At 39.0% G+C, this 25,494-nt stretch overlaps 1 protein-coding gene across 2 annotated transcripts in view; it reads right to left on the bottom strand.

The window, feature by feature from the left end:
* Positions 1 to 3,894: 3,894 nt before the first annotated feature.
* LOC124552683 (neurexin-4) overlaps positions 3,895 to 25,494 on the bottom strand; it is a 174,111-nt gene continuing 152,511 nt past the window's right edge. For both annotated transcript variants that reach the window (XM_047127004.1, XM_047127005.1), the window contains exons 19-25: positions 24,820 to 24,924; positions 19,898 to 20,029; positions 15,881 to 16,060; positions 13,450 to 13,583; positions 12,947 to 13,157; positions 11,340 to 11,477; positions 3,895 to 7,055 (exon numbers count right to left, since the gene is read on the bottom strand). In XM_047127004.1, coding sequence (XP_046982960.1) covers positions 6,865 to 7,055; positions 11,340 to 11,477; positions 12,947 to 13,157; positions 13,450 to 13,583; positions 15,881 to 16,060; positions 19,898 to 20,029; positions 24,820 to 24,924 — 1,091 coding nt within the window. In that variant the 3' untranslated portion in view covers positions 3,895 to 6,864. The remainder of the gene's footprint in view (positions 7,056 to 11,339; positions 11,478 to 12,946; positions 13,158 to 13,449; positions 13,584 to 15,880; positions 16,061 to 19,897; positions 20,030 to 24,819; positions 24,925 to 25,494) is intronic.

Here is a 25,494-nt window from a genome sequence, read left to right as displayed (position 1 = left end):
TGCGATTCAGTTTTCTTTCTCCTGATAACGACGTCGTCCTGAGTAGTCCCTGCCTGGAGATCCCAATGGGGGACTATTTTGCCTCCGGAAAGCTGCATGCCCACGGGGAAAAATTATGGCTGTAGTTTCCTCTTGCTTTCAGCTGTTTGCAGTATCAGCACAGCAAGGGTGCTATGATTGAGTTTCAAGGTTGGATCAGTCAATCATCTAGACTGTTGCCCCTGCAACTACTGAAAAGGCTGCTGCCCCTCTTCAGGAACCACACATTTGTCTGGCCTCACAACAGATACCCCTCCATTGTCGTAGCACCTACGGTACGGCTATTTGCATTGCTGAGGCACGCAAGCCTCCCCACCACTGGCGAGGTCCAGGATTCATGTTGAAATCTGATATAAAAAAATAAATAAATCGAGAAATGTTCTATAACTTGTGAGCACGGTGGATGGAAACAGAATTTGTGGTTCACAGCCAAACAGGCATCTCTGACCAGGCAGAATAGTTGTATACCATAAGGTAGGCTTGAGACATGAAAATAAGGCTTTATTTCCCCTTGAACCAGTTGAAGGAAAATTTCTGTGGCAGTTGAGCAACTAGCCTTCAATCATACCAGGTTATGATAAATGTTCTCAATGCTTGTTTACCAAGACAACATAACCGATAGGCACAACAAAAAGACCCACACAATTAAAGCTTTTGGCCATTGGCCTTTGTCAACAATAGACGCACACACTCACGGAAACGCAACTCACACACGACTGCAGTCTCAGGGAATTGAAACCACACTGTAGTGTGGTTTCACTTGCCTGATACCGCAGGCGCGCGCGCGTGTGTGTGTGTGTGTGTGTGTGTGTGTGTGTGTGTGTGTGTGTGTGTACGCGCGCGCGCGCAGCTGTATGACCTTCATATGATATTGTGTATGTGTTATGTTTCAGGCTAAAATATGTAAAAAGAAATTAATTTGTTAGTACTCTGTATGTACAGTTAAAATTGCTCTTCTTTTAAAAATATTTGAAATTATGAAATTTCTGGTATATTTAAAATTCATATTATAATTACACAATCTAATGGTAATTATTAAATTTAGTTTTTGACTCATTTATAAAATAATGGTATAAATTAGTAAAGAATATTTTCGTGCCACGAAAGTTTGTAAACTGTTTTGCTTCATAAACTCTTTGGAATACTGTTAGTACAGCAGAAAATTAGTAGTGGTGGTCATGTCTCTCATGGAAACAGACGTGTATTGTAATTTGTGGAGTGATAGAAGTGAAAATTTTAAAGTCGGTGTGATTTAGAAGAATGGGATAATATAATAAGATATTCATTGCAACAGGCAAATCTTCATTAGTTATTCAGTTATCAGGAACAATTTAAATCAAAATTTCAGCCATAAGGATGTACCCCTAGATACAACAATAATTACAGCCAACAACAAGAAAAAGATAATGAAGATAAGTAATTTTTTTTTTTACACCTCTTGAAGCTTTCAAAATTTGTGCAAAGACAGAGAATTTTAATAGCGATATGTGGAAGGGTAAAATTAGTGTGTGTGTGTGTGTGTGTGTGTGTGTGTCTGCTGTTGATATTGGCCAATGGCCAAAAGCTTTAATTGTCAGAGTCTTTTTGTTGTGCCTATCTGCGACTCAGCATCTCCACTATATAGTGAGTAGCAACTTTCCTTCTCACAATATTGTTACGTTTCATTCTGGATTTTCCGTTGTTTGAAGACAACATCGCCTATTCTTATGCTAGTAAATACGGCAGCTGCTGAAAGTCCTACAGAGTCCCATATCTCCTGCAATACCTGTGAACTTCGAACCAGTATTTTATGCAAATTAAACTTCACTACCTATTAGGTGGCTCTATTACACCACATTTGCACCTCATTCCGTCTCATGATCAAACCTGCTCTCAATGACATAATGAGAATTTAAATAACTTCAGTATGACACCCTAAGTGAAGGAGCTACTGATTATTAGCACATGCAATAAAATTAACGAATTTACAGGTGAAATACATCTATCTGAATGTCAGCTCAGTACAGGTAATTTAACTTCTTTCAAATGTAAAATGCTTTTTCATTCCCGTCTCTGATCACAAATGAATTCTTTCAATGTATTTCATCACTACAATTACCTCTGGTCACATGAGTCACAGTTCATTAACAAAATGTTGTGTATTATTGTTAAAGTTTTGAAATCAATATTCACAACCTGCATAGCCCTGGAGATGAATCAAAATTATTTAAGACTCAGTTTTCAGATATACAGTACACTGCACCTTTGGAAATGTAATTAGAAGTGACTGATTTAAAAAACTGCATACTGATCAAGAACTATTATTGCAACTGCACGTGTTTGTTGTGGTGGTGCTGTGGTGTACATATGTAAGAATTTTGCAAGCAACACCAAAATTTGGTGACTTGAAGTCTTGGTGTGTGTGTGTGTGTGTGTGTATAAACACTAAATATTTTGTCAGTTGTTAATAAACAGAAATGCCATATCCACAAGCAATAACATTTTAGTTTTTTTTACTTGCTTTAAATTTTTCTGTTAAACACATCCAGTTAGAATAATATTTTCTGTCATGGGCAACTCAACAGCCGGCACTGTCGCACGCAAAGTGTCAAGTCCCTTCTCGTGAGCTGTTTCTTCACTCGTGGTCCCCCTCAACCTACAGGCATCTACAGTAGCACTTAGCAAACTTCTGTAGTGTGAACAGCAAGGGTGCTTCATACCACTTTTTGCCCCCTCTTTCCTGTCCCACATACAGACGACATATATGTCACAGACTATCACATTACTACGACCCTCCCAAAAGACTTTCAGATGAAGTTACAGGGTCCCATGAATTTCTGTTACAAGAATTTTGGCAGTTCTCTATTAATCCTGATGACATTTGTAACATTGTTTCACTAACTGAACAAACCAGTTACTAACCTACCAGCACACCTTTGACCACCTACTCTCAACTCAACATGACGACGATCCTAAATACTCGAGAGTACGTTGTACATGGGTCTTGTATACTTTCTTTTGCAGCTGGATCAAGTTTTTTAGAATACTTCCAACAATTTTATGTTAATTCCACTGTGTAGCGTTACCACTATTTAATCAATCAATTAGCTCAACAAAACACTGCACTCAAAAGCTACTGAGTTTTCCTTTTCACATGCAAGATCTCAAGTTTTCCACCATTTAAGGCTACAGCTATTAAAAGATGAAACTTTATTGTAGACAACTGCACCACAAGCCAACTCAAGTACGGTGCTCAAACTACGTAACACAGTTATCATCCACCACAACAGTGTAATGTCAGCGCATTCTGTCTAATCTATGACATAGTATTAAATTATCTTTGTTCTCCGATTTGACATTTGCCGTGTATCTCTTTTTTTTAGTCCAGCTTGGTGCGACTGGATTCAGTGCTACATTTTCATTTTACTTGAATATTCAGTCTGTACAGTTCCCACACACATCATGCACACAGTTAAATTTTTGTCAATGATAAGTGCATTCAAGAGTTTGCCTCTTAATTTACAAGAGCCAAACCTTTCTGTGTGTTCAAATACAAAATACATTGCACATGATTCACTGCTCTAACTCTTCTTGTCACTAATACCATTAGAACTTGTTAATGGAACAATAGTGTTTTTCAACTCAATTGTAGTACAATTATTTGTCACTACACATGCAAGCCCAGAATTATGTTTCGATTTTGCCTATGTACATCATTCTGTCTTAAATAAAATAAAAGTTGATGACACTGCTAATTTTTCTTTAAACTACAGCTGCACGATTTTACAATAAAGTAGGACCTAAACATCATCATATATTTTTGGTCTCTCAATACAGGAAATGCTTATTGGTGTCAGATGAAAAAAAAACTATAAATAATATTTCAAATGTATATTTATTACAAAATATAAACTGAAAATAAATCACATGTATACTACTAAAATATAAGACACAACATATGTATAACTGAATTAATAGCTGCCATAATTTGCCGATGCTTCGGCGGTGTGATTCACCAAAATAACAAATATATACAACTACTTGACAAAATAAAAATTAAGAAATAAAATATTTAAATTTCTTCAACTCCAGCATCATAAATTGCATAACGTTATCACAAGTTCCAAAGGCCATGACAAGTCTTAAAATATGCATGTCACATTAGCAAGGCAATGCTCTGTTACACACAGAATTAATGCTTCCTATCCCTATTTGTGAAGGACTAAAATTACCTTCCAGTAACTTATTTTTATTCATTTTCTCTAAATAAAATACTGTAAGTTCTAACAAAGCAATATTTAATTTAAATCTGTGACACAAACCATTGAAAGCAGAGTGTACTTTAAACAAATACAGTGTCTTCACTGTTCTTTTTCCACATAAAAAAATATATCTGAGATTATTCAGAGCTGCAGCCTACAAGTAACTTCACAACACTAAATGAGATTCCTTTCTTACAGATTGCACTTATAATAAAAAAAACTGAAGTACTGGATTCTTCTAAAAATCACCACATACTTGCCATATTCAGAAATAGTGGTACAAACTGGTTCCATTACAGTAAAATAAGAAATTTCCCTTATTTTAACAACGTATTTTCTAGAATTTCAGTCACAACAGTGGTTTTCATCCTAAGCTCATTTTCTGCAAACAGCATCACAGATTTGTTTCACTATAATTACCACATACAAGTGATACTGTTAATATTTTTCTTTGAGCCAAAGATCTGAGTAAGCACTCTGGACAAATAATCTCGTACCATTACTGAAGGACCTCTTAAACACTTGGTGAATGACATAATTTGCATGTCTTTCTCTCGTGACGCAAAACTATTATGGTTTTTTTGGTTTGTGCCACATTATCAACCACTGAAAATAATGTTACAACTGGCTGAAGAGAAAATTGTTTCAATGTACGAATTGTAAAAATTGCATGTACATGTTCCACAACAATCATCAGACACTAATAAACTCTGAAAAAGTGCTTGCCTACCTTTCTCAAAATCACCAGGCTTACTCTTACTTGTGTAGATTAATTAGACATTTAAATATAAGAAACAAAAGAGGTGGCAGGTAATACTTTCTCAGAACATTTATATTAAATAAAATACCTTTTAAATCTATAAAATATTATAATGTCTTAGTAATAACACAGTCCAACACATACAGTCATTACACTCCAGCTAAATTTTGCTATAAACTGTGACAGCAGCACTCCAAGTGGAGAGTAAGCTACAATGTCAAACACGATATTTGACAAATGTGAATAGTATCGTTTATATTAATTTGTAAAATAATTTTTTACTAAAGGGAGTGTAGTACTGCCATAAAAATTCTTCAAAGACATTTTCTTCTGAAGCAAAAGTAATTACAATTATGAAAATATTCATGTATTGGGAATGTGTGAATCATTAGACTATATACAAAATTGTTTTGTGTTGAGTTAAGTGTCAATCACAATAAGAAAGGACAACAACAGAAACATATGCTTCTCATGGACGAAATATATGTTTACACTCACTTGCTTTCAACTGAGTAAGCTGCAATTATGCAAGCATTCGAGAGTATTTCTTCATGAACAAATTGTAGATTATATCACTGAATCTGTCAGATTGAGCTGTTTTTGCTTTATTTTATGATAATTCACGTCTCTTGATAATTAAGTAATGCTCAGAAAGCAAAAATATAGTAATCACTTCATTAATTAAATAGAAAAAGAACAAACAACAAACTCTGATCCAATCCTGGGATTTCCTGCCACTGGGGGAGCTAGTCTTGTTTCGGCTACCAGACAGTAACAACTTTCACAGCCGTGAATGTTATGACTGCATGCGTTAGACTGTGGTAATAATATCTGCTTATTGCTCGGGGAAATACTGAAAAAATTAAGTGCAATCATTAATACACAACCACACAAAGTGTAATAAAAATTTTACAGTATAAATCTCTAACAGTGACTTTAGTCACAGAGATACGAAGGCATGCTCGCACAGCACACTCAGGTCACAAATTTCAGCTCTGTTGTGGCTACAAATTACAGTTCTGAGCAACAGGTTAGTTTTTAGTGGCAGTGGATGAAAAGGTTATCTTTTTTTAATCAAATTGGAGTTTTTTCACAAAAGTTTATTAAAATCTGGATATGTAAAAATCTTTAATTTAGGGGGGAAAAGGATAGGTTGTAAAGTACATAAAATGGAGGCAGCTGCCACAACCAAACTATACAAGTTACTAAAAAACACTGCATTTTACTCAGCAAAATTTAACAGCAGCATTCTAACTGCTTTGTCATTTACTAAATCTGTAGAAACAAAGTAAAAAGAATCTTCTACCTACAGACTGTTTTAGCAAATGACCACAATTTCTTATTACTCAATTAGGTACTGTCAGTCTATAAGGTCCATAATGACAAGGTTGTTTGAACAAATTACCTTCTCTTTTTACTTTTGGTATGGAAACTTTAACTGATATGTAGTAGCAAAAGTTTCAATTCCCAAAAAAAGTACTCTTTTGTTATAAAATGTATACCTGAGGAAACACCAGCCAGTTGCAAATAACTCTACCTCTACACTGCAGCCCAGTACAGAATTCGCCATACAAAACTTTGCACTTTGTCTCTGAAATAAAGCTTGCGATAAAGCAGATATCTTTCACCGACGCTGACTGAATTCGATATAACTCCCTTTTCACTCAAAAGTTTTGGTGTGATTTCTTTGTGAGATTTCTTCTTGTGAACATTAATAGTGTGCACCTACTACTCCCACACAACTAAGAGCACGGGTCGCGTTTGACACAACATAATGACAAACTTCCGAGTCTGCCACTGTCACTACGTGGAACCTGTTTCACTTCAAATAAACCACTCCTTCCTCTTCTCTACTTGGTGGCCTGTCGCCGACTGGACAACAGCCTGATCCGGGTCGAGCGCATCGTCTGCTCCCTTGTCCTCTTGTGTCAAATATTCACCCTTATGTCTGGCCAGGTATCGGCCAATCAGAACAGCCATCAGCACCAAGGCCAAGAAAATTATTGCAAGGACACCTTAAAAGAAAAAAAAAAAAGTATAATTATTTTAACTGAAGTTCACTAAATGAACAGTCTGGTAAAACTTTAGCAAACATTCAGAACCAATAAGAAATATCGGCATATATTATATATAAGAATAAACCTCATGTAAACATTACACTATGTATTCTTCCGCGTTTGCTGGCATGTCATTAGATTCTGGTTGACGTGGAGCACAAGCCAAGCTGTCTTGAGTACTGCCAAGTACGATAATGAGGATATGTTTTATGCTGTGCATTACGTGTACATCGACTCAGCAAAAATACGGGACAACAGCTTTATCGGGGCATATAACTTGGAAAGCACTGGCCAGCAATTTGGTCCAACTAACCTGCAGTGATATAAACAGTTGTAGGAAAGACACATAAAGAGACAAGTAGTGAACAATATAGCCCTGAAAGTCATTTAATAGCCTTTAATGTCATTCAATTTTTGAACAGAAGAAAATAATGGTAAAACTCAGGCGATACGCTTCTTAGGTGAGCTGATGAAAAATATTACATGCTCTCAATCTTGGCTAACACAGTACTATAATTAAACATGAGAGTGATGAAAATTCCTGACTTTAACAAGGGTAATTTTTCTGCACTAGTTATGTGAGGCGTAAGAGCGCAGTGCTGAGATTTCACAATGTAGCTAAATATTGAAGCCACTGAAAGTATTACAGTCATTCATCTGGTAATCACTGAACTTCTTTCATATTGGACTCCGAGGATTGTGGTACATTTCAGTACTGCTACGTTGACAACGAGATGATCAGCAACAGAATCCCAAGCCACAAGTCCACATTTCCTCCCCTCTTCTTTTATGACGCACTGCACTGCATTTCACCGTCGCTCAGCAGTGACATGTCACAAAGCTTCGTGCATTAGTTCCAGTAAGTTTGGCAGCTTCAATGTCGTGTTATTTCTTGCGGCTAATCACCTAACATGGCTCCAGACAGATTCTGCTGGGTTCAGAATGCAGTGTTCAGGTGACCACTGTAAAAATGCATAATTTGCAGTGTTTGTTTGACACGGTGAAAATTGTTTTCTATGTTTCTATGGCACTTATCACTCTGGCTCGTGTGAGACCACATCTGTCCTATAAAACAACGGGCATATTCAAACAAAGAGTATTTGATTTTTCAATTTTCTCCAAAAAATTTAATTGTGTAATCCCTCTTTCCTGATGAGGCAACAGTTTGTTGCGAAAGCTTGAATTTTGTGTGTATGTTTGTGTTTGTTTGTGTGTCTGTCGACCTGCCAGCACTTTCATTTGGTAAGTCACATCATCTTTGTTTTTAGATATATATTTCCTACGTGGAATGTTTCCCTCTATTATATATATATATATATATATATATATATATATATATATATATATATATATATATATATATATATATATATATTTTTTTGTACGTCATAACGGGTAACGAACCTCTGCCCACCCAATTATCAATCTGCAACACACGCCACAAATATGTCCGAAATGTCATTCCTAATATTTATTACATAATGTTTCTTGAAAAATGTCAAAGATGATTTTTTTCTGCAGTGTTGTGAAAAACATTAACAACTTGTTTCTAGCCATTAATGGTGTTCTGTGTTCAAGCTTCACTAGATGCAGGAAGCAGTGTCATCCAATTTTGTGGTACCATCAGAGTACGAGTACTGCTTACAGAGATTGTGACTGTACACGATTTTTGAAATAAAAATTACGTAGCTAAAGTATGATTAAGAAAAACTTTGATCGCTGTTTATACATTAGAATGTCTTAAAGTTTCGTTTACAATGACATAGTAATAAGGAATCAATACATAGAAGTTGGACCTACTTCCAAGAACAGAACACCGCCAATACGAGAGCTACAGCCGCAAACCAATCATCACGTTTGTGTCTGTTTATATCAGGTTTATTCTTATGATGAACGGAGTATATACAATTATTATATTTACTGCTACAAGTCATAAACTTGCCATACCATATTGGGGGAGGGGGGGAATTTATATTTTAAGAAAAATTGGTTCAAATAGCTCTGAGCACTATGGGACTTAACATCTGAGGTCATCAGTCCCCTAGAACTTAGAACTACTTAAACTTAACTAAGCTAAGGACATCACACACATCCATGCCCGAGGCAGGATTCGAACCTGTGACCGTAGCGGTCACACGGTTCCAGACAGAAGCACCTAGAACCGCTCGGCCACAGCGGCCGGCTGCAAAATACAGTATAGCGGCTGGCAGTGAGAGATGTTTACAAGATGTTGACCAACTGCATTTGTCTAACAACATTAGTGGTAGCAAGTTAAACAGTGCACAACGAATTATAAATATATATGACACGATATAGAGTGGAATGTGCAATTAAATTCAGCTGTGTTTTTAGTTGCCAATCTAACCATCACCTCAGGAAATGTGAATGGTTTCAGAGGTGCCAAATAAGTAGGAATGAAAAAGTAAATGCTGCTTCTTTCACTCACAGCAAGTAAAGCTGTTCTCTTACACAAAATAATATTCCAACAAATCCCATTTAATTCATGTATTTTCCTGCAAGAAGCAGTACATCAGCAAAATGTTTGAAACTATACTCCAATTAAAATTATTTGGTCCCTGATGTCTGTCACTTGCTGCTACAATGTTGCCACAGTGGCTACCAGCTACCACTCGGTTATAGGTGACACAGAAACACAATGGATCAGTTCACAAATGCCGTTAACGTGCAATGCGGAGGCAGTGTCGGAAGCGCCCACTGTAATGTATGTCAGAAATGCAAGATGGACTGTTGACAACAATAAGTGAACAATGACTGAACTGTGACAGACGAAGCATCTTGTAGACTTTAATTTAAACTCGTGGCTAGGGACCAGAAAAAACACATTTTGTGATAAACACGAAATAGATGCAGATTCAGCCTCAAAATGCAAAATTATTTAATAGACACTATTTCACAGCGAATTCTATGCATATGAACTGTTTTATCTGAGATAGTGTGTAATAGTTCTTTTGTCTGGATATAAATATCGAAAAAGTAACCAATTTTCAGTTACTGGTATTGTACATCATTTGACGAAACCCAATTTGTGAAGATAATGTGCATAAGAACCTGTTTGCAGAAAAATAAAGTGTAAAAATGCAACAAGGTATCAATGCACAGTCATCTGGTGCCATGCCAAGCACAGTCATCTGGCACCATGCCAACTGTGGACGGTTGAATGGTCTATTTAAGATACACGCCATATAATGCAACGTTTTAGTTCTCAGCCGTGGCACCTAGCATTTTGCAACAAAGAAATGCGTACGTTTGTTTGTTTGTTAGCCAAAGCTCAAAAAATGCAGAAACTTTTAACAAGGCAAATGTTTTGAACTGTGGTTTCATCTAATACCACGACAGGTCGGGCCTAAACTATGTCGTTAACAATACACTGCTAATCTCAACAAGCAATTGCGCATAGCCGTCCCCAAATGTCTTATCATGCGTTGCTCATTGTTTTCTTTTCTTATTTTTACAAAAGTCAAGTGACTAATCCTGGTCTATCATGTATTTCAATTACCACCCTTACAACACCAGAAGAGATCGACAATCCCTGTAACAACTTATCAGTCCTGCTGTAGGCTGCCACCCTGCTAATGGGAGGTGGGGCTCATTTCCCTGCACCTCTCCTCTCCCATCTAGCAGGCAAAATTCTAGTTATTTCTCTTTTTTTTCCTTCGTTTTTACACACTTGCGGCTGTCTGCCACTATCGCCAATAATGCGACTGCACTATAGCGACTGGAAAATGAATTCTAACTTTTGTCAGTGTGGTAAAAACTAGTTGTATCTTTGGGGGGGGGGGGGGGGGGTTTACATTTTATTTCAGAAAAACTTGAAAATTCTAATAATGTGAAATGGTTTTCAGTTATTTTGTCAGTATATGAATTCTACCTTCTGCAATCAATACTGAGATGACGGTTATACTGAGTAACAGAACACTACAATTTGTCTACAAAGCCAGAAAGGTTTTTGACAATATTATGACAGCATGCCATGGGAAGTATTATGTGATATTCATGCCATAGCATCACAATCCTATTGTGAAATAAAATTATAAACACAAACTGTATCTAAGGAACTAGCATAGTTGACAACAATTGTTATTACATTTCCCCAGATGCTCTGTTGTATTAGCACACATCCCACTCACATTACAAAAATGGTGTTGTGCCTATTTCAGACCCTCACATGTAATCATTGCAGTCAACATAAAAGCTCTGTAGCACTGAAACCCAGACACTCACCTCCAAGTATGGCAGAATCCGTATGGCGATAAATCCTATCTAATACGTCACTGTCGACCATAGGTGGTGGACGAGTTTCTATAATGTCAGGTGGATGAGTCACTGGTTCAACACCACAGAAGTCCTCATTCAGTGGACCTGTTGGTAATACAAAAGAAGTAAACTATGGTCAGTTTGTGTACAGGTTTTGTTCACAACATACTGTTGTGTTTAATGCTTTAAAGAATCATTTGCCCCAAGCTCAGAACTGACAGACAACTTTAGCCAAGATACACTTCAAACACCTGTGTAGCAATCAAATATTTCTAAAGTGAATGTTATAAAAGTGCTGTTATTGGGTGTCATTTTACAATGCTCTACAACCTATGGGAAGAAGTACAATTTTATTTCTAATATGTCTTTCAAAGTTTCACATATTCACACTACAGCACACAACTACCACCTCTATATACACAAATTTAAATATACCACAAATATGTAAGTCTTGCAAATATCACATTATACTGCATATAAAAAAATACAGATGAGTGCAAAAATCAGAAATCACATCATCATAGAGTGACCAGCACTTGCAATAGATAAGTCGTCATTTAAAATGTAGTAGTTGGAAAAATCACAAGCACCACTCCAATACTAACTCAGCATATTACCAGAATAAATATTTTTGAAAGCTTCAAAGTTAACAATGTGTAGGTAACATGTTAAACTTTGTTTTAACACCACCATTATATCAACAACAAGATCACTGCAATCAGGAGTGCCTCATTCAAGATAAATACACAAGCTAGTTACAAAGAAACTCAATCTTTATTATTCTATTCGTCCAAGGTTAAATTTCCTTGCGGTTAGTGTTAACAAATTTCCCAAAAACAAAATTTCTATTCTCTACACAGAAAACTACTTAAATCCTACCAAAAAGAGAGATTACACAGACAAATATTTCACAGAATCGCGACCCTCTTTATTTACATGTTGGAGAATGATGTTTAGTACACCACTAAGTATTAGGATACATGTGAAGTTCTCTACTGACTAAGCATTGTCATATGTAAGGAAATTGTTTTGTATCCTGTTAGTGGATTGGTTGAATGAAGACATTGTGTTAAATTTGTCAGCATTTTGCTGAGGGTATTTTAAAAAAGAGAGAGAGGAGGATTTAATGAGTTTTCCATAACTTTCTTGACTGTCTGCACATGAGCAGTTTCGTCACTGCATCTCAAATTGGCCCGCAGGTGGGAACGCAGAACAGCCTGAGCTGCTGTATTTATTGCCTCTTACCACGATTTCATGTTACGTTCTGTTCTGTTATAAACTTCTACGTCCTCCATATTTACTTATTGATATTTCTTCTAATCATCAGATATGCTACTTATGTGAAATGGTGCTAGCTGTCTGCTCTGTACATTACACTCGGACACAAGTAAAAAAAGAAGAAGAAGAAGAAGAAGAAGAAGTTAAAGTTCATTCACAGAGTGCTTGCTGCTAACCACTGAACAGTTAGCAGTAAATAAAATTGTTACAATAAATATGTTTCACAGCAGAAGTTTCTAGTTTATTCCTGGGGGAATAATAATAATAATAATAATAATAATAATAATAATACTCACTTCCAAGAGACCTGACATTGGGTGGGGCATTCTCCTGGAAAAGCAGTTTGAGAGGGTAAATGTCGTCAAACTCCACACGTGATATGCAGCCAACAAAGCCCTCAGTCATGGACTCATTTCGCCCTATGTACAAGTACTGGATGTTATTGAACTGCGCATCTGCTGAGGCTTTAATGTTGAAATTATATTCTCGTGGCTCGTCATTGTCAACCTAGATTACAAAAGAAATACACTGTTAAACTGTAAGTGATAAGAATAAGCTATTGTAGGTTCTATTTAAATTTGGGCAGAAAAAAGTTTAAAACTACAAAGCCACTGCATTATCATGAAATTCATATCATAATGTCATTTTACCTTATTTTACATCATTAAGAATTTACTGAAGAATTTTATAATCTGCAAGAATTTGCAAGGCATCTTGGTGAATTTCGTGCACTGCAAGATTACCACTATTATTCATGCAACATAACATAACGTAAAAACTGATGTGAAGAGTTCCATACCTGTAGGATCATTGTCGCACCTGAATTTTTTCTTGATAAGTGAACGTCGTGATACTGACCGAGTCCAAAATGCTTCTCCAAGAAAATGATCTCTTGTCTCTCAAAGCCAAAATCAAATACGACACGCAAGTGACCTGTAAAATGAAAATTTACCAATATAATAAGTTTCAGAACACCAACGTGAACATCAGCAAAACCAAAAAACAAAGAACCTGAGCAGCCATATTCAGCAAGAACATACAAACTTGTTGCCCTATTTGTGTGTGTGTGTGTGTGTGTGTGTGTGTGTGTGTGTGTACAAGACCAGTGGTTGTCAAACTGGGGCTCATGACCAAGTATTCATGTGGCCTGCAGTTCTCAGCCCCCCCCCCCCCCCCCCCAAAGAAGACAAAAAAAATTGCCACCCGGTTCAGATACACGAGTGAACCTGGCAGCTTGGGCATGCCAGTGAATTTTTTCCAAGTACCTCATGTGGCTGGTTGCTGCTACTGCTGCTTACACAGCCAACAGCCTCACTTCAGTAGCCAGAAGCAAGAGAAGGTATTAGTCATATGCGACTCAACTGTGCATGTGCATGAGCCCGCTTGTAACTGCTTAAATGAATCTTAATGTAAACTGTTTTGATGTCATGCTCATTGGAGGCAATTTGTCGTTATGAAGCATTGCACAGTCTTCACATTTTGCTGTTGACAGACGCTTGTACGTGCACTGCTATTTTATATGGTGCATTTCCTTTGCAATTTAAGTTTTATTTTCATTTTTTCTCTCGTTCATGTTTTAATGCTGCAGTATTATTATGCAGTAGCAGGATGCGGTAATATCCTTTGTTAGAGTATCAGTTCTTAGCAGCCAAAATTACAAAAATTTAATTTGAAACTTAAACAATGAAAAAATTTCCGGGTTTTTCCTGGATCTCCTGGTTGTCCCGGATCGTATACACTCTGGAGAGGTAACACGAAGTTACAGGAAGTCTGTGACGTACCGCTGAGCAGTCACAGTTCCTTCAATTGCTACCAGCTGTGACTTAAAGTCATATACATGGCTCCTCACGACACCAGCAGCAATATTCCTGTGCCTCTCCAAAACATTGGAAGAATGGGACCTCTCCCCACATTGCTACCATAATTGCTGACAGTGGCGGTCCGGAGTAATGAAGGAGTGCAATTTGCTGCTGAACACAATGTGGCATATTCGTCAGCAGTCTGTGCTTTCCAGTCATGGCAACACTCCAAACACAGCAGTTTGTGTTGTGGTGTTACCAGCAGCCTACGCACGGGACGGTAATTCCCTACGTCTGGTGCTGCTATTCTTCGATCAATGGTGTGTCGTAGGTAGTCCATTACCTGTTCTCAGATGGCAGGTGCAGTCGTGAAGAGCTTATGATGCACCCAATGCACAATATGTCAATCTTCCACTGTGGTGGTCAGACTCTGTCGAATGTACCCTCGTTAATGAGTATGCCTGCCCCTACGTTCTGACGTAGTCCGACGACAAACTGTCACATCAAAACATCTCACAAATTTCAATATTGCACAATTTGATCAGCTGGCCAATTGAAGACCCACAATGAGGTTCTTTCCAAAGGGTCACACGCTGATAACGCTGTCTCACACGAATACTCAACATCTTTATGTCCTGGACTGTGAGCACACAACATCTGATACTGTTTGTGTTCCTTACCCGCCCTACCAGACAAAGTCACAATATTAAACACGAACAACACTAATGCACTCTGATTGCCATTCTACTAGTTACAGATATTTTAATCATCTGTTCTTTCGGACATGGCCGAAACAACAGACATTACACATTCATATAATTGATTCACCTTGATGGGGAGTCAATCGACAACCTTCAGTGTGGATGTACATTTACATTTGACCTTTGGCAGGACTCTAAAATTAGTGAGCACGGAGGACACGGACGGGGAGACTGCAGAGGTAGTCCGCACATTTGCAATAAATGTTGTGTCCAGGTGGCACAGCTGGTGGCACAACTACCTAGTAAGCAGGAGATCCCGGGTTCGAGTCCCTGTCTGTCACACAATTTCACTCGTTGCTGCAGATTCCTCTCCATGTCTCAATGCAGCTTATATTGTCAGTTCCTTTCCTTCCCTTCCCTTCCCTTCCCCCTCCCACTTCAATTTATGTAGTATCTAATCATTCACAAGCCCGACAATGGTGTGTAAGTGTATGAAGTTACATTTACAACTGACTATGTCTTCTGGGTGCTTCTTTTTTTTTCTGTCAGCCAGCATAATTATTATTAACTGATAGCCTCACCATAATAATTATCAACATATTAGACATTTAAAGATTTAACATGAACAAAACACAGAAATATGACTGTACAAATTAAACTTACAGTTTCTGCTAGGTATTGACAGGCAAACACCCAATGATAATCAATATAAATATGATATCTCACTTACCACTGTTGGAAACCATGATTGTGAGGTATTCACCAGTGATGTTGGAGAAGAAACCCAGCAGGAACCCCTTTGGGTTGGTGGTCGTGAATCCGACACGAATCTTTTCTGAAATGGTTGACCTCCAGCTACCCATGAAGTCATACTTAACGATGGAGCTAGATTTCATGACCACACCAATTTCTGAAAGAACAACCACATACTCTGCAACAGATCCTTATCAACAGAGGAAGCTGACTGCCTTAAAACGAAAATTATACATCAAACTGAAATGCTGGGACAACTTTCAGTTAATACTACATAGTTATAACCAGCCGTATTGCACCAGAAGAGCTTTGCCTTCTCTCTACTGCTAGATAATGGATAAAGAAACATAATTCCTCTGCTGGCAGGTAGATCATCCAAAGTAAAAAATCAAATTCAAATATTTCTACATAATGTTTTATATGGGGGTCACTCCAAAAGAAATGCATAATGCTTTTTAGAACATCCAATTTATCTTCTATACCTGCGACATTTTTAAAGTACATTGACACACATCATTTTTCACTGTCTTACATCACTGTCATTGTCTTGTTCTAACAACACAGGAACTTTTTAACAACACATTGCTTCAGACCAACATCAAGTGCAGCAGCCACCTTCATGCAGTGCTACAACAGTGTGATTTGTGGAAACAGGTTGAATTAAATTTGAATACATGCAGGAAGAATGTTTCTACGTCCTCTGTAAATACTAAAGACACAGACCAAAAGTTGATGTTTTCAAAAAATGTTGTGCATTTCTTTTGGAGTGACCCTTGTACATTTTACAGAAATCTGTAATAAATAGGTATACACGGTGGTGGTGGTGCATTCTGAAAAGGTAGCAAAATACATTGTTTCAGTCCCTTGTCACACTGTCGCATTACAAACTATAATATTATGGGACAGACTGGCTGGACACAGCTGCCCTTCTTTACGATGTTCCCAAACCTAGCCCTCTTTCCGTCCAGATGATGACCTGCAATCTGGAAAACTAGTTACAGCATTTTTCAACCTTTAATGTGTCTACTGGCAGTACTTTGATTTCAACTCAATGGTGTCACAGTCATCCATTCTGTTTCAACGTAATTTTGAAGGAAAAAAAAAAAAAAAATCTTTTGCTAGCCGATACTGAATCTACTTTTTGGCTCCGTTATGAAAGAAGTATTAAGTTACAAGTTCTTAGACAAAATATCAAATAAAACAAGACACATACCATGAAAACCTACATTTACCGTATTTACCCAAGTATAAGACTAGGCATGCATGAACAATTTTCACTATGACAGAGATACCGTGCAGACGTGGTGCGTGCTTGATTGAAAGATCAGTCAACAAAAAAATCTGTAGGAGAGCATAAAATTATCAACTGCTCTACACTGGCTGAGATAGTGTCGCACGCTGTAACGCGCATTCATTGTTTTCGAGTGGCAGATTACTGCACAAAACAACTGTTTCTCAAAATGGAAAATATTAATATCGAGAAATTTACTTCTTTGATAGAACGTCAACCCACACCGAACGACAAAAAATTGGATTTTTGTAGTGACTGCCAAATAAGGAGAGAGATTATGAATGGAAATCTGAAACTGACACGAAGACTGACAGAACTAACCTTTCGTGAAAAAAGCAAATATTTTTACTAAATACAGCAACAATGTACATGAATTAAATTTATACATTGAACTGTTGGACAAATCATTTTATTGCATAAGCACACACAATGCTGAAGTACAGTTGTTTAACATTTAATATTTCAGAAAGTAAGTTATAAAAAACATTACTGAGAAAAGTGTTAATACGTGCTCATATTGCCAATGAACAGGTCCTGCTGGGGAAGTAGAGTACTCAGAAAATATTTATGATTATCTTGAGTCATTTGCTAAGCACATTCACTCATTGCAGAAATATCCAAAAGATAGTTTCCTGCATGAATACTGTCCGAGTCATGTATTTCTTTACTGTCACATTATCTCGGAAAATTATGAAGCATACAACAGGCTTCCACAAAAATCGGCGTTTGTGTTGAGGTGTCAGTGTAATAATCTCCAATTATTTGCAAAAATTGGAAAAGCACTGCTAACCGATTTGATTAATAAATCGGTCATTGGCCAATAAGGAAGAGCTCGATGCTCACTTTCAGCCGAGTAAAATTACGTAGAAAAAAATTTAGAAGGTTGATGCAAAAAATGTTCAAGCTGTAAGCCAAAAGTGCATTTGCATGCCATATGTTGGTGGCCAGAGCAATTTTAAAGTCTTATGCGGTTACCTATTTGTTGGCAGCCAAATAACTATGAGATTAAATCAAATATAAATAATCATAAAATGAAGGCTCTCAAGACCAGATGTTTCAGCTGCTGAGAATTCTTCGGACTGCAGGCAAGACTCAGCACAGCCAGGAGCACCTCTGAAGATGTCCAACGTAGCCTTTGACGAAACGTCAGGGATTGAAGAGTTCCATGGACCACGGCCATACAACCCGGAAGAATTCTCAGCAGCTCAAATGTATATAAGTTTTTGTTTGTCAGCATTTTGTTTGCAGGACTAGGCCTGCAGGTCTAGATGCTTGGAATGGGCCTTAGGAGTGGACAGAGCTGGTTATTCTACACTTGCAACCATTTCATCAGCAGTGTTCACAATGTCAGCACAACATGTGTCAGCACTGCACAATGCATAATTATAAAATTTCTTGCTCATAAACAACATTCAAGTGACAAAAATTTTTTGGGGATTGACTGTTTAGGGACCAAACATTGTCAAAGACTTGTGTGGCCTTCTGGCAAAAAGAGTGGAAGGAAGGATGAGAACAAGTGGAAAATCAGGAACACACTCACCATCCTCAGACCAGCATTACGGTCGAAAATATTCACACACAGTTCGAGACATTCTTAAAGACGACAGATGGGTAAGTATGTCTGAAAATGCAGAATGGGTTGGAATAAGTTATGGGAGCTGTCAAGCTATCGTCACAAAAGGCCTAAAGTTCTGTAAAGTGTGTACCAGATGAGTCCATCGCCTGCAGATGAGAAGTTGAGACTTTTGGAGGTCTTTCAGAGGCTTCCACCAAGGGTTGAAAAAGGTGATGCATTTTTGAGTGGAACCATCACCTGTGATGAAACAAGAGTCCACCACTACACTACCGACTGGAAACAAGCCGGTATGGAATGGCGAAGGAAAGGGCACGCAGCCCAACTAACACCCAAGACAAAACTGTCAGCTGGCAAGGTTCTTTCAACCATTTTCTTTGCTCGACGAGGCACTTGACTCGTTAACATTTTGCACAAGCAATGCACAATCAGTGCTGCATGTTGCTGTGACCAGCTGCACGAGGTGATGCCTGCGTATCACCGCAAAAGACCAACCAATTCGAGAAGCTATCTTCCTCCTAGACAATATCATGCCCCATACTGCCTCTCTAATAGTCTGAAAACATCAAGAAATTCCTTGGACGCAATTTGATCATAGCTTGGAACTATTGCTCTGCAATTTTAGTTTATTTTGGTCACTTAAACACACTTGAGGAAAGGCAATGATTTGAAGATGACAAGGGCATACACGAATTTGTGCCAACTGGCCCCCTACTCAACAAGCTTCATTCTATGATGCAGCGATAAAAAATTTTTCTTCTTCCTAGAAAAACTTATTTCTAAAGCAGAAAACTATGCAGAAAAATAAATTATATTTGAATTAATTTAAAAAAAATAAAATACCATTTATATTTGATCTACCTTTGTATTTTTGTATTATTAATACAAATCAATATTTGTTTTCATACGTGTGCATAACTTTAAACACAACTGTAATATTTTTTGGGGTGAAATGTATAAGAATGCTGTACATTGCTTTTTGAATTTTTTTATGGGAGAGTTCTGCTAAAATTAATTTTACATTTAACATCACTGTAGTAAGTAGTACATTGCAGACCAGAGTATAGTTGAAATATGGGGCTGAAGAAGACAACTGCAACAGTAGCACCAGCAGCAGCAGCCGTCCTTACCATCAGCACAGATGGGCCCTTTAAAGGCAGTCCACCTGCAGTCACACCAGTAGCTATCGTAGCCTTCGTGGCACGTCCCATTGTTCAAGCACGGACTGCTGTCGCACTTGCCAATACATCCTGGGCTTACACCTGTCAATGCAGAACACTTAGTAAAACACAGACTTGTAATATCACAGAGCACACATGCACATAAGTGTGAAAGGAACAAAAGAAACTCAGGGGGAGTAAGACAGGCGAAGGGGTTTCAAAGTGGAATCTTTTTCCAAATATGGAGTAAGTCCTATCTCACAACTAAACATTATAATCAGAATGAGATTTTCACTATGCAGCGGAGTGTGCACTGATATGAAACTTCCTGGCAGATTAAAACTGTGTGCCAGACCAAGACTCGAACTCGGGACCTTTGCCTTTCACAGGCACGTACTCTACCAGCAGAGCTACCCAAGCACGGCTCACGACCCATCCTCACAGGTTCAATTCTGCCAGTACCTCGTCTCCTACTTTCCAAACTTCACAGAAGCTCTTCTGCGAACCTTGCAGGACTAGCACCCCTGGAAGAAAGGATATGCGAAGACATGGCTCAGCCACAGCCTGGGGGACGTTTCCAGAATGAGATTTTCATTCTGCAGTGGAATGTGCGCTGATATGAAACTTCCTGGCAGATTAAAACTGTTGTGCCAGACCGAGACTCAAACCCGAGTTTCAAACATTATAATGACCAGTAAGAACAGACCAAAAATAACAAGGGACTCTGATACCAGTAGCACCATCTTCAAAATTAAAAGCTACTGGATTACAAAAGTGTAAAGTACAGTCCTTTACAATCCAAAAGAATCCTCACTCTACTAAGAAAAAACAAATTACAGACGATCAGATTTCAGGATCATAGGTCAAAACAGCAAAGAATCAGCATTTCACCCTTGCGCACACTCGCATAGTCGTATTCTGCATTCACATGTACACAATCACGGTGCAGTGAAATATCAATAATAGTAAATGCATAGTTTGTACGATGTCAAAATTATGAGAGTTTATGGCTATTATAATTCTTAAATCAAGTTGTACTGCAGTCACTAAGTTTTCTGTGTTACTGAATTACAGTAGATCTGTTGCAGCCGCATGTGAGGCAAGTGGGCAGGCACAGAGGTGTTGATATGCAGTTTCACAACTGAGCCCCTTTGCACACCACAAGACAATCGGGTTAAGGTGCGCAATTGTAGTGACATCACACAAAGGCTGTGTAATGCCCGATCGGCCTGCGGTTTATTTCCTCACAGTTGGGACACAGAGATGTTGACGAGTACGTGCCCGGAAGCAGTGTAACGGCACAACAAGGTTGCAACTAATTGCTATAAACACACTCTGCTTCTAGCCACTTACGTGCACGCTGGCAGCACCCTCCACGACATCGGGCCCACATCTATCTCCAACGTGCTACGGGCCAGTAAGCAGCTGATGCAGTTCTGGGCAGCCAGCTCCAACAGACCAGTTTACAATTTTAAGTCCGGCCCACAGACTTAGGTGACACAACAGGGAGCCACCCCCCAGGCACCACTGAATTTCTGCCTCAGAGGGCAGTTCACACCCACAGCAATACTGCTGCCGTACCTCCGAACCAGGGTGAGCTTCTAACCCAGAAGACTACAAGAATTCAGCATACATACATGTCACTGGCAGTGCTCACTCAAGCACATGCTGCTGACTGACATGAACAGTGTCAGTAAAGCAGGACACAGACATCGACTGGCCACCCAACGCTGTGGCCTTCTGACGTCGTCGGCATCACTAGTGGACCACGTGCCTATTAAGGGCAAATCCAGGGGTATCACCGCACTCCGGCATTGTAATTTAAGATGAATAAAATATGTTGTATCTTACAGGTAAGTTTTCCTACACACCCCCCCCCCCCCCCCCCCCCACACACACACACCAGCACCACTGGCTCCACAACCCACCACCTCTACACCACAGCGGCCCCACTCTCCGGGTTGCTACAACACTCGAGATTGCCTTCATCATCAAAGCCGAACCCTCGGTCCTAAGCTGTGACTCATATAGTTTGTCACTTTCTCATTGTGCTGCAAAAGCTTTATATACCTGGTCAACAAATTAATACACTATGTGATCGAAGGTACCCATACACTTGGCTGAAAATGACTTACAAGTTTGTGGCGCCCTCCAACAGTAATGCCGGAATTCAATATGGTGTTGGCCCGCCCTTAGCCTTGATGACACCTTCCACTCTTGGAGGCATATGTTCAATCAGGTGCTGGAAGGTTTCTTGGGAAATGGCAGCCCATTCTTCATGGAGTGCTGCACTGAGGAGAGGTATCGATGTGTCAGTGAGGCCTGGCACGAAGACGGCGTTCCAAGACATCCGAAAGGAGTTCTATAGGATTCAGGTCAGGACTCTGTGCAGGCCAGTCCACTGCAGGGATGTTATTGTAGTGTAACCATTCAGCCACAGGCCGTGCATTATGAACAGCTCCTTGATTGTGTTGAAAGATACCATCGCCATCCCCGCATTGCTCTTCAACAGTGGGAAGCAAGAAGGTGCTTAAAACATCAATGTAGGCCTGTGCTGTGATAGTGCCACGCCAAACAACTAGGGTGCAAGCCCCCTCTGTGAAAAACACGAGCACACCATAACACCACCGCCTCCGAATTTTACTGTTGGCAATACACACGCTGGCAGATGACATTCATTGAGCATTCGCCATACCCACACCCTGCCATCAGATTGCCACATTGTGTACTGTGATTCAAAACTCCACACAATGTTTTTACACTGTTCAATCATCGAATGTTTACACTCCGTACACCAAGTGACGTGACATTTGGTACTTACTGGCGTTATGTGTGGCTTATAAGCAGCTGCTCGACCATGTAATCTACGTTTTCTCACCTCATGCCTAACTGTCATAGTGCTTGCAGTGGATCCTGATGCAGTTTGGAATTCCTTTGTGACGGTCTGGACAGATGTCTGCCTATTACACATTATGACCCTCTTCAACTGCTGGCGGTCTCTCCCAGTCAACAGACGAGGTCGGCCTGTACGCTTTTGTGCTGCACGTGTCCCCTTGTGTTTCCACTTAACTGTCACATCAAAAACAGCGGACCTAGCTATGTTTAATCTCACGTACAGACATATCACACAAGTGACACCCAATCACCTGACTAAGTTTGAAGTCCGTGAGTTCCACGGAGTGCCCCATTCTGCTCTCTCACGATGTCTAATGACTACTGAGGTCGCTGATATGGAGTACCTGGCAGTAGGTGGCAGCACAATGTACCTAACATGAAAAATATATGCTTTTGGGGGTGTCTGGATACTTTTGATCACATAGTGTAGATTATCTGATAAAAACTACCCAGAAACCTTTTAGTCAAAATTTATGTGGGCTATATTTCACCTTTATCTTTATGGCATCTTGAACTCTGCTGGAAACACTTTCAATGAGGTGTCTGAATGTCTGTGGAGGAACAGAAGTCCATTTTTCCTCAAGAGTTGAAACCAAAGATGGTAGTGATGTCGGACACCGATCTCTAGCGCGAAGCCAACGTTTTAACTTGTTCCAAAGCTCTTCCATCGAGTTCAAGTTGGTCTCTTGCCAGGCCAGCCAATTTCAGGAATGCTACTATCCACAAACCATTGCCTTACCTTACACAATGCTGTGAAATGGGCGCATGTCCTTCCACATTTAGCATTTTCTTCAATGCACACCCTAACAATGAAACAAGAAACCATACCATAACATGACGTCCTCTGTACTTCGCTGCTGGCACTTCACGAGATGGCAGACAACATTCTCCAGGTATTCACTAAACCCAAAACCTTCCCCTGGATTGCCACAAGCTATAGTGTGACTTGTCACTCCACATCTCTCAGATTCAGCTACTCACTGCCCAGTGGTATTGCTCTTTACACAACTTGAGAGTCACTTAGCATTGACTACGGAAATGCATTGCGTATGATGTGCTGCTACATGGCTATACCCCACTCTTTTTAACTTACTACCAACAGACATTGCGTTAGCTGGACTGCTAGTTGCACTTCAGAACTCACGAGTGAGTTGTTCTGCTGGTATCAATGATATTTTACAATCACCCTCCTCAATGTGCAACGGTCCCTGTCCATCAGTATGTGAGGCCTGCCTGGTCTCTGTTTAGGTCTAGTTGTTCCTTCATGTTTCCATTTCACAATCGCACACCTTTTTGGAGAGAAATCGTTGAAGTGTTTGCTCCAGTCGAATGGCATTTTTTTAATAGTCAGTTTCAATGCAATAAGGTTTTATCTTCAGGCACAGTAATTTACAAGCAAAAAAAATTATATGCAATTTCCCTAAAAACAGACACTACATTGTCAGGTCCCTACTTATAAATAAGACAGACATGTTAGTTGTTAAAAATTGTAATAAAAATGAAATCACCAACTCAGATGAAGATCCAAAAACACATCTTCTAACTAAAGATATCTTTCCCAACTACAACCTGGCTTCTACCACTAATACTGTCCACCTTCCTGCTTCCATACTCATCAAATGGCTCTGAGCACTATGGGATTTCTGAGATCATCAGTCCCCTAGAACTTAGAACTACTTAAACCTAACTAATCTAAGGACATCACACACATTCATGCCCGAGGCAGGATTCGAACCTGTGACCGTAGCGGTCGCGCGGTTCCAGACTGTAGCGCCGAGAACCATACTCATCAACTCAATATCAAACTCATACACAGAAAGAAAAGCTACTATTCTAAACCAATTTTGATATAGATGTGTCAAACACTGGCCATCTGATTTCTGTGGAATCAGCAACTCACTGGTTCGTTTACAGGTACAACAGCCTTTAAATCTCTCACCAGATAATTATAAACGTAATTGCTACCACTTAAAGACCAAAACAGCGATGCTACATACCATACAATCCCTTTTCCGCATAGCTTCGCAAGTCTACTCGCTGTCCATTGAGCAGCAAAGCTCGGATGCAGCCCGTAAATCCATCTCGGTAGTCTACAGATGCTCCTGTAAACCACCACATAAACATTACAAAAGTCTCCACATTATGTTGTATCAAATGTATGATGTCCAATAGAAAGTGTGAATCATTTTTTAAGCAATGAGGTGGCAAACATAAATGTTTTTTGAAATTATGAACTGCTGCATGCAAAATAATATAAAAAATAAAATTTACAGTCACGACATAAAGAAATGAAGATGCAAACTAAGCACATTTCAGTAATGTTACAAGTGGATCATCATAAAATACTACTCGAGCAAATGATGCACGAAGTGACTGCTATGTTGTTGCAACAATTGAAGCAATTCTATTGCAAGCAGTATAAACAAAACTGTTTTGTACAGCAATCCCATAATATATTTTAACTGCGACTGTAAAGTTGTCTCCTACCATTTGCCTCAGACTTGCTCGGGTGCATGTCACTGAGTACTACTGGATTTCAAGTTAAAAGTTTGTTAAAGCAGGTATCACCCTTTAATTGGAACACAGCATCTAATATTGTCTACAGACACATGTTCCTTTTCTTTTGCGTTAAAGAAGACTGTCACAGTCTTCAAGATTTTACTTTTGCTTAT

The sequence above is a fragment of the Schistocerca americana genome, chromosome 10 (genome assembly GCF_021461395.2).
Source record: "Schistocerca americana isolate TAMUIC-IGC-003095 chromosome 10, iqSchAmer2.1, whole genome shotgun sequence".
Taxonomy (NCBI): domain Eukaryota; kingdom Metazoa; phylum Arthropoda; class Insecta; order Orthoptera; family Acrididae; genus Schistocerca; species Schistocerca americana.
The sequence above is the reverse complement of the archived record's forward strand: the minus strand, read 5'-3'. Positions and strand labels throughout refer to the sequence as shown.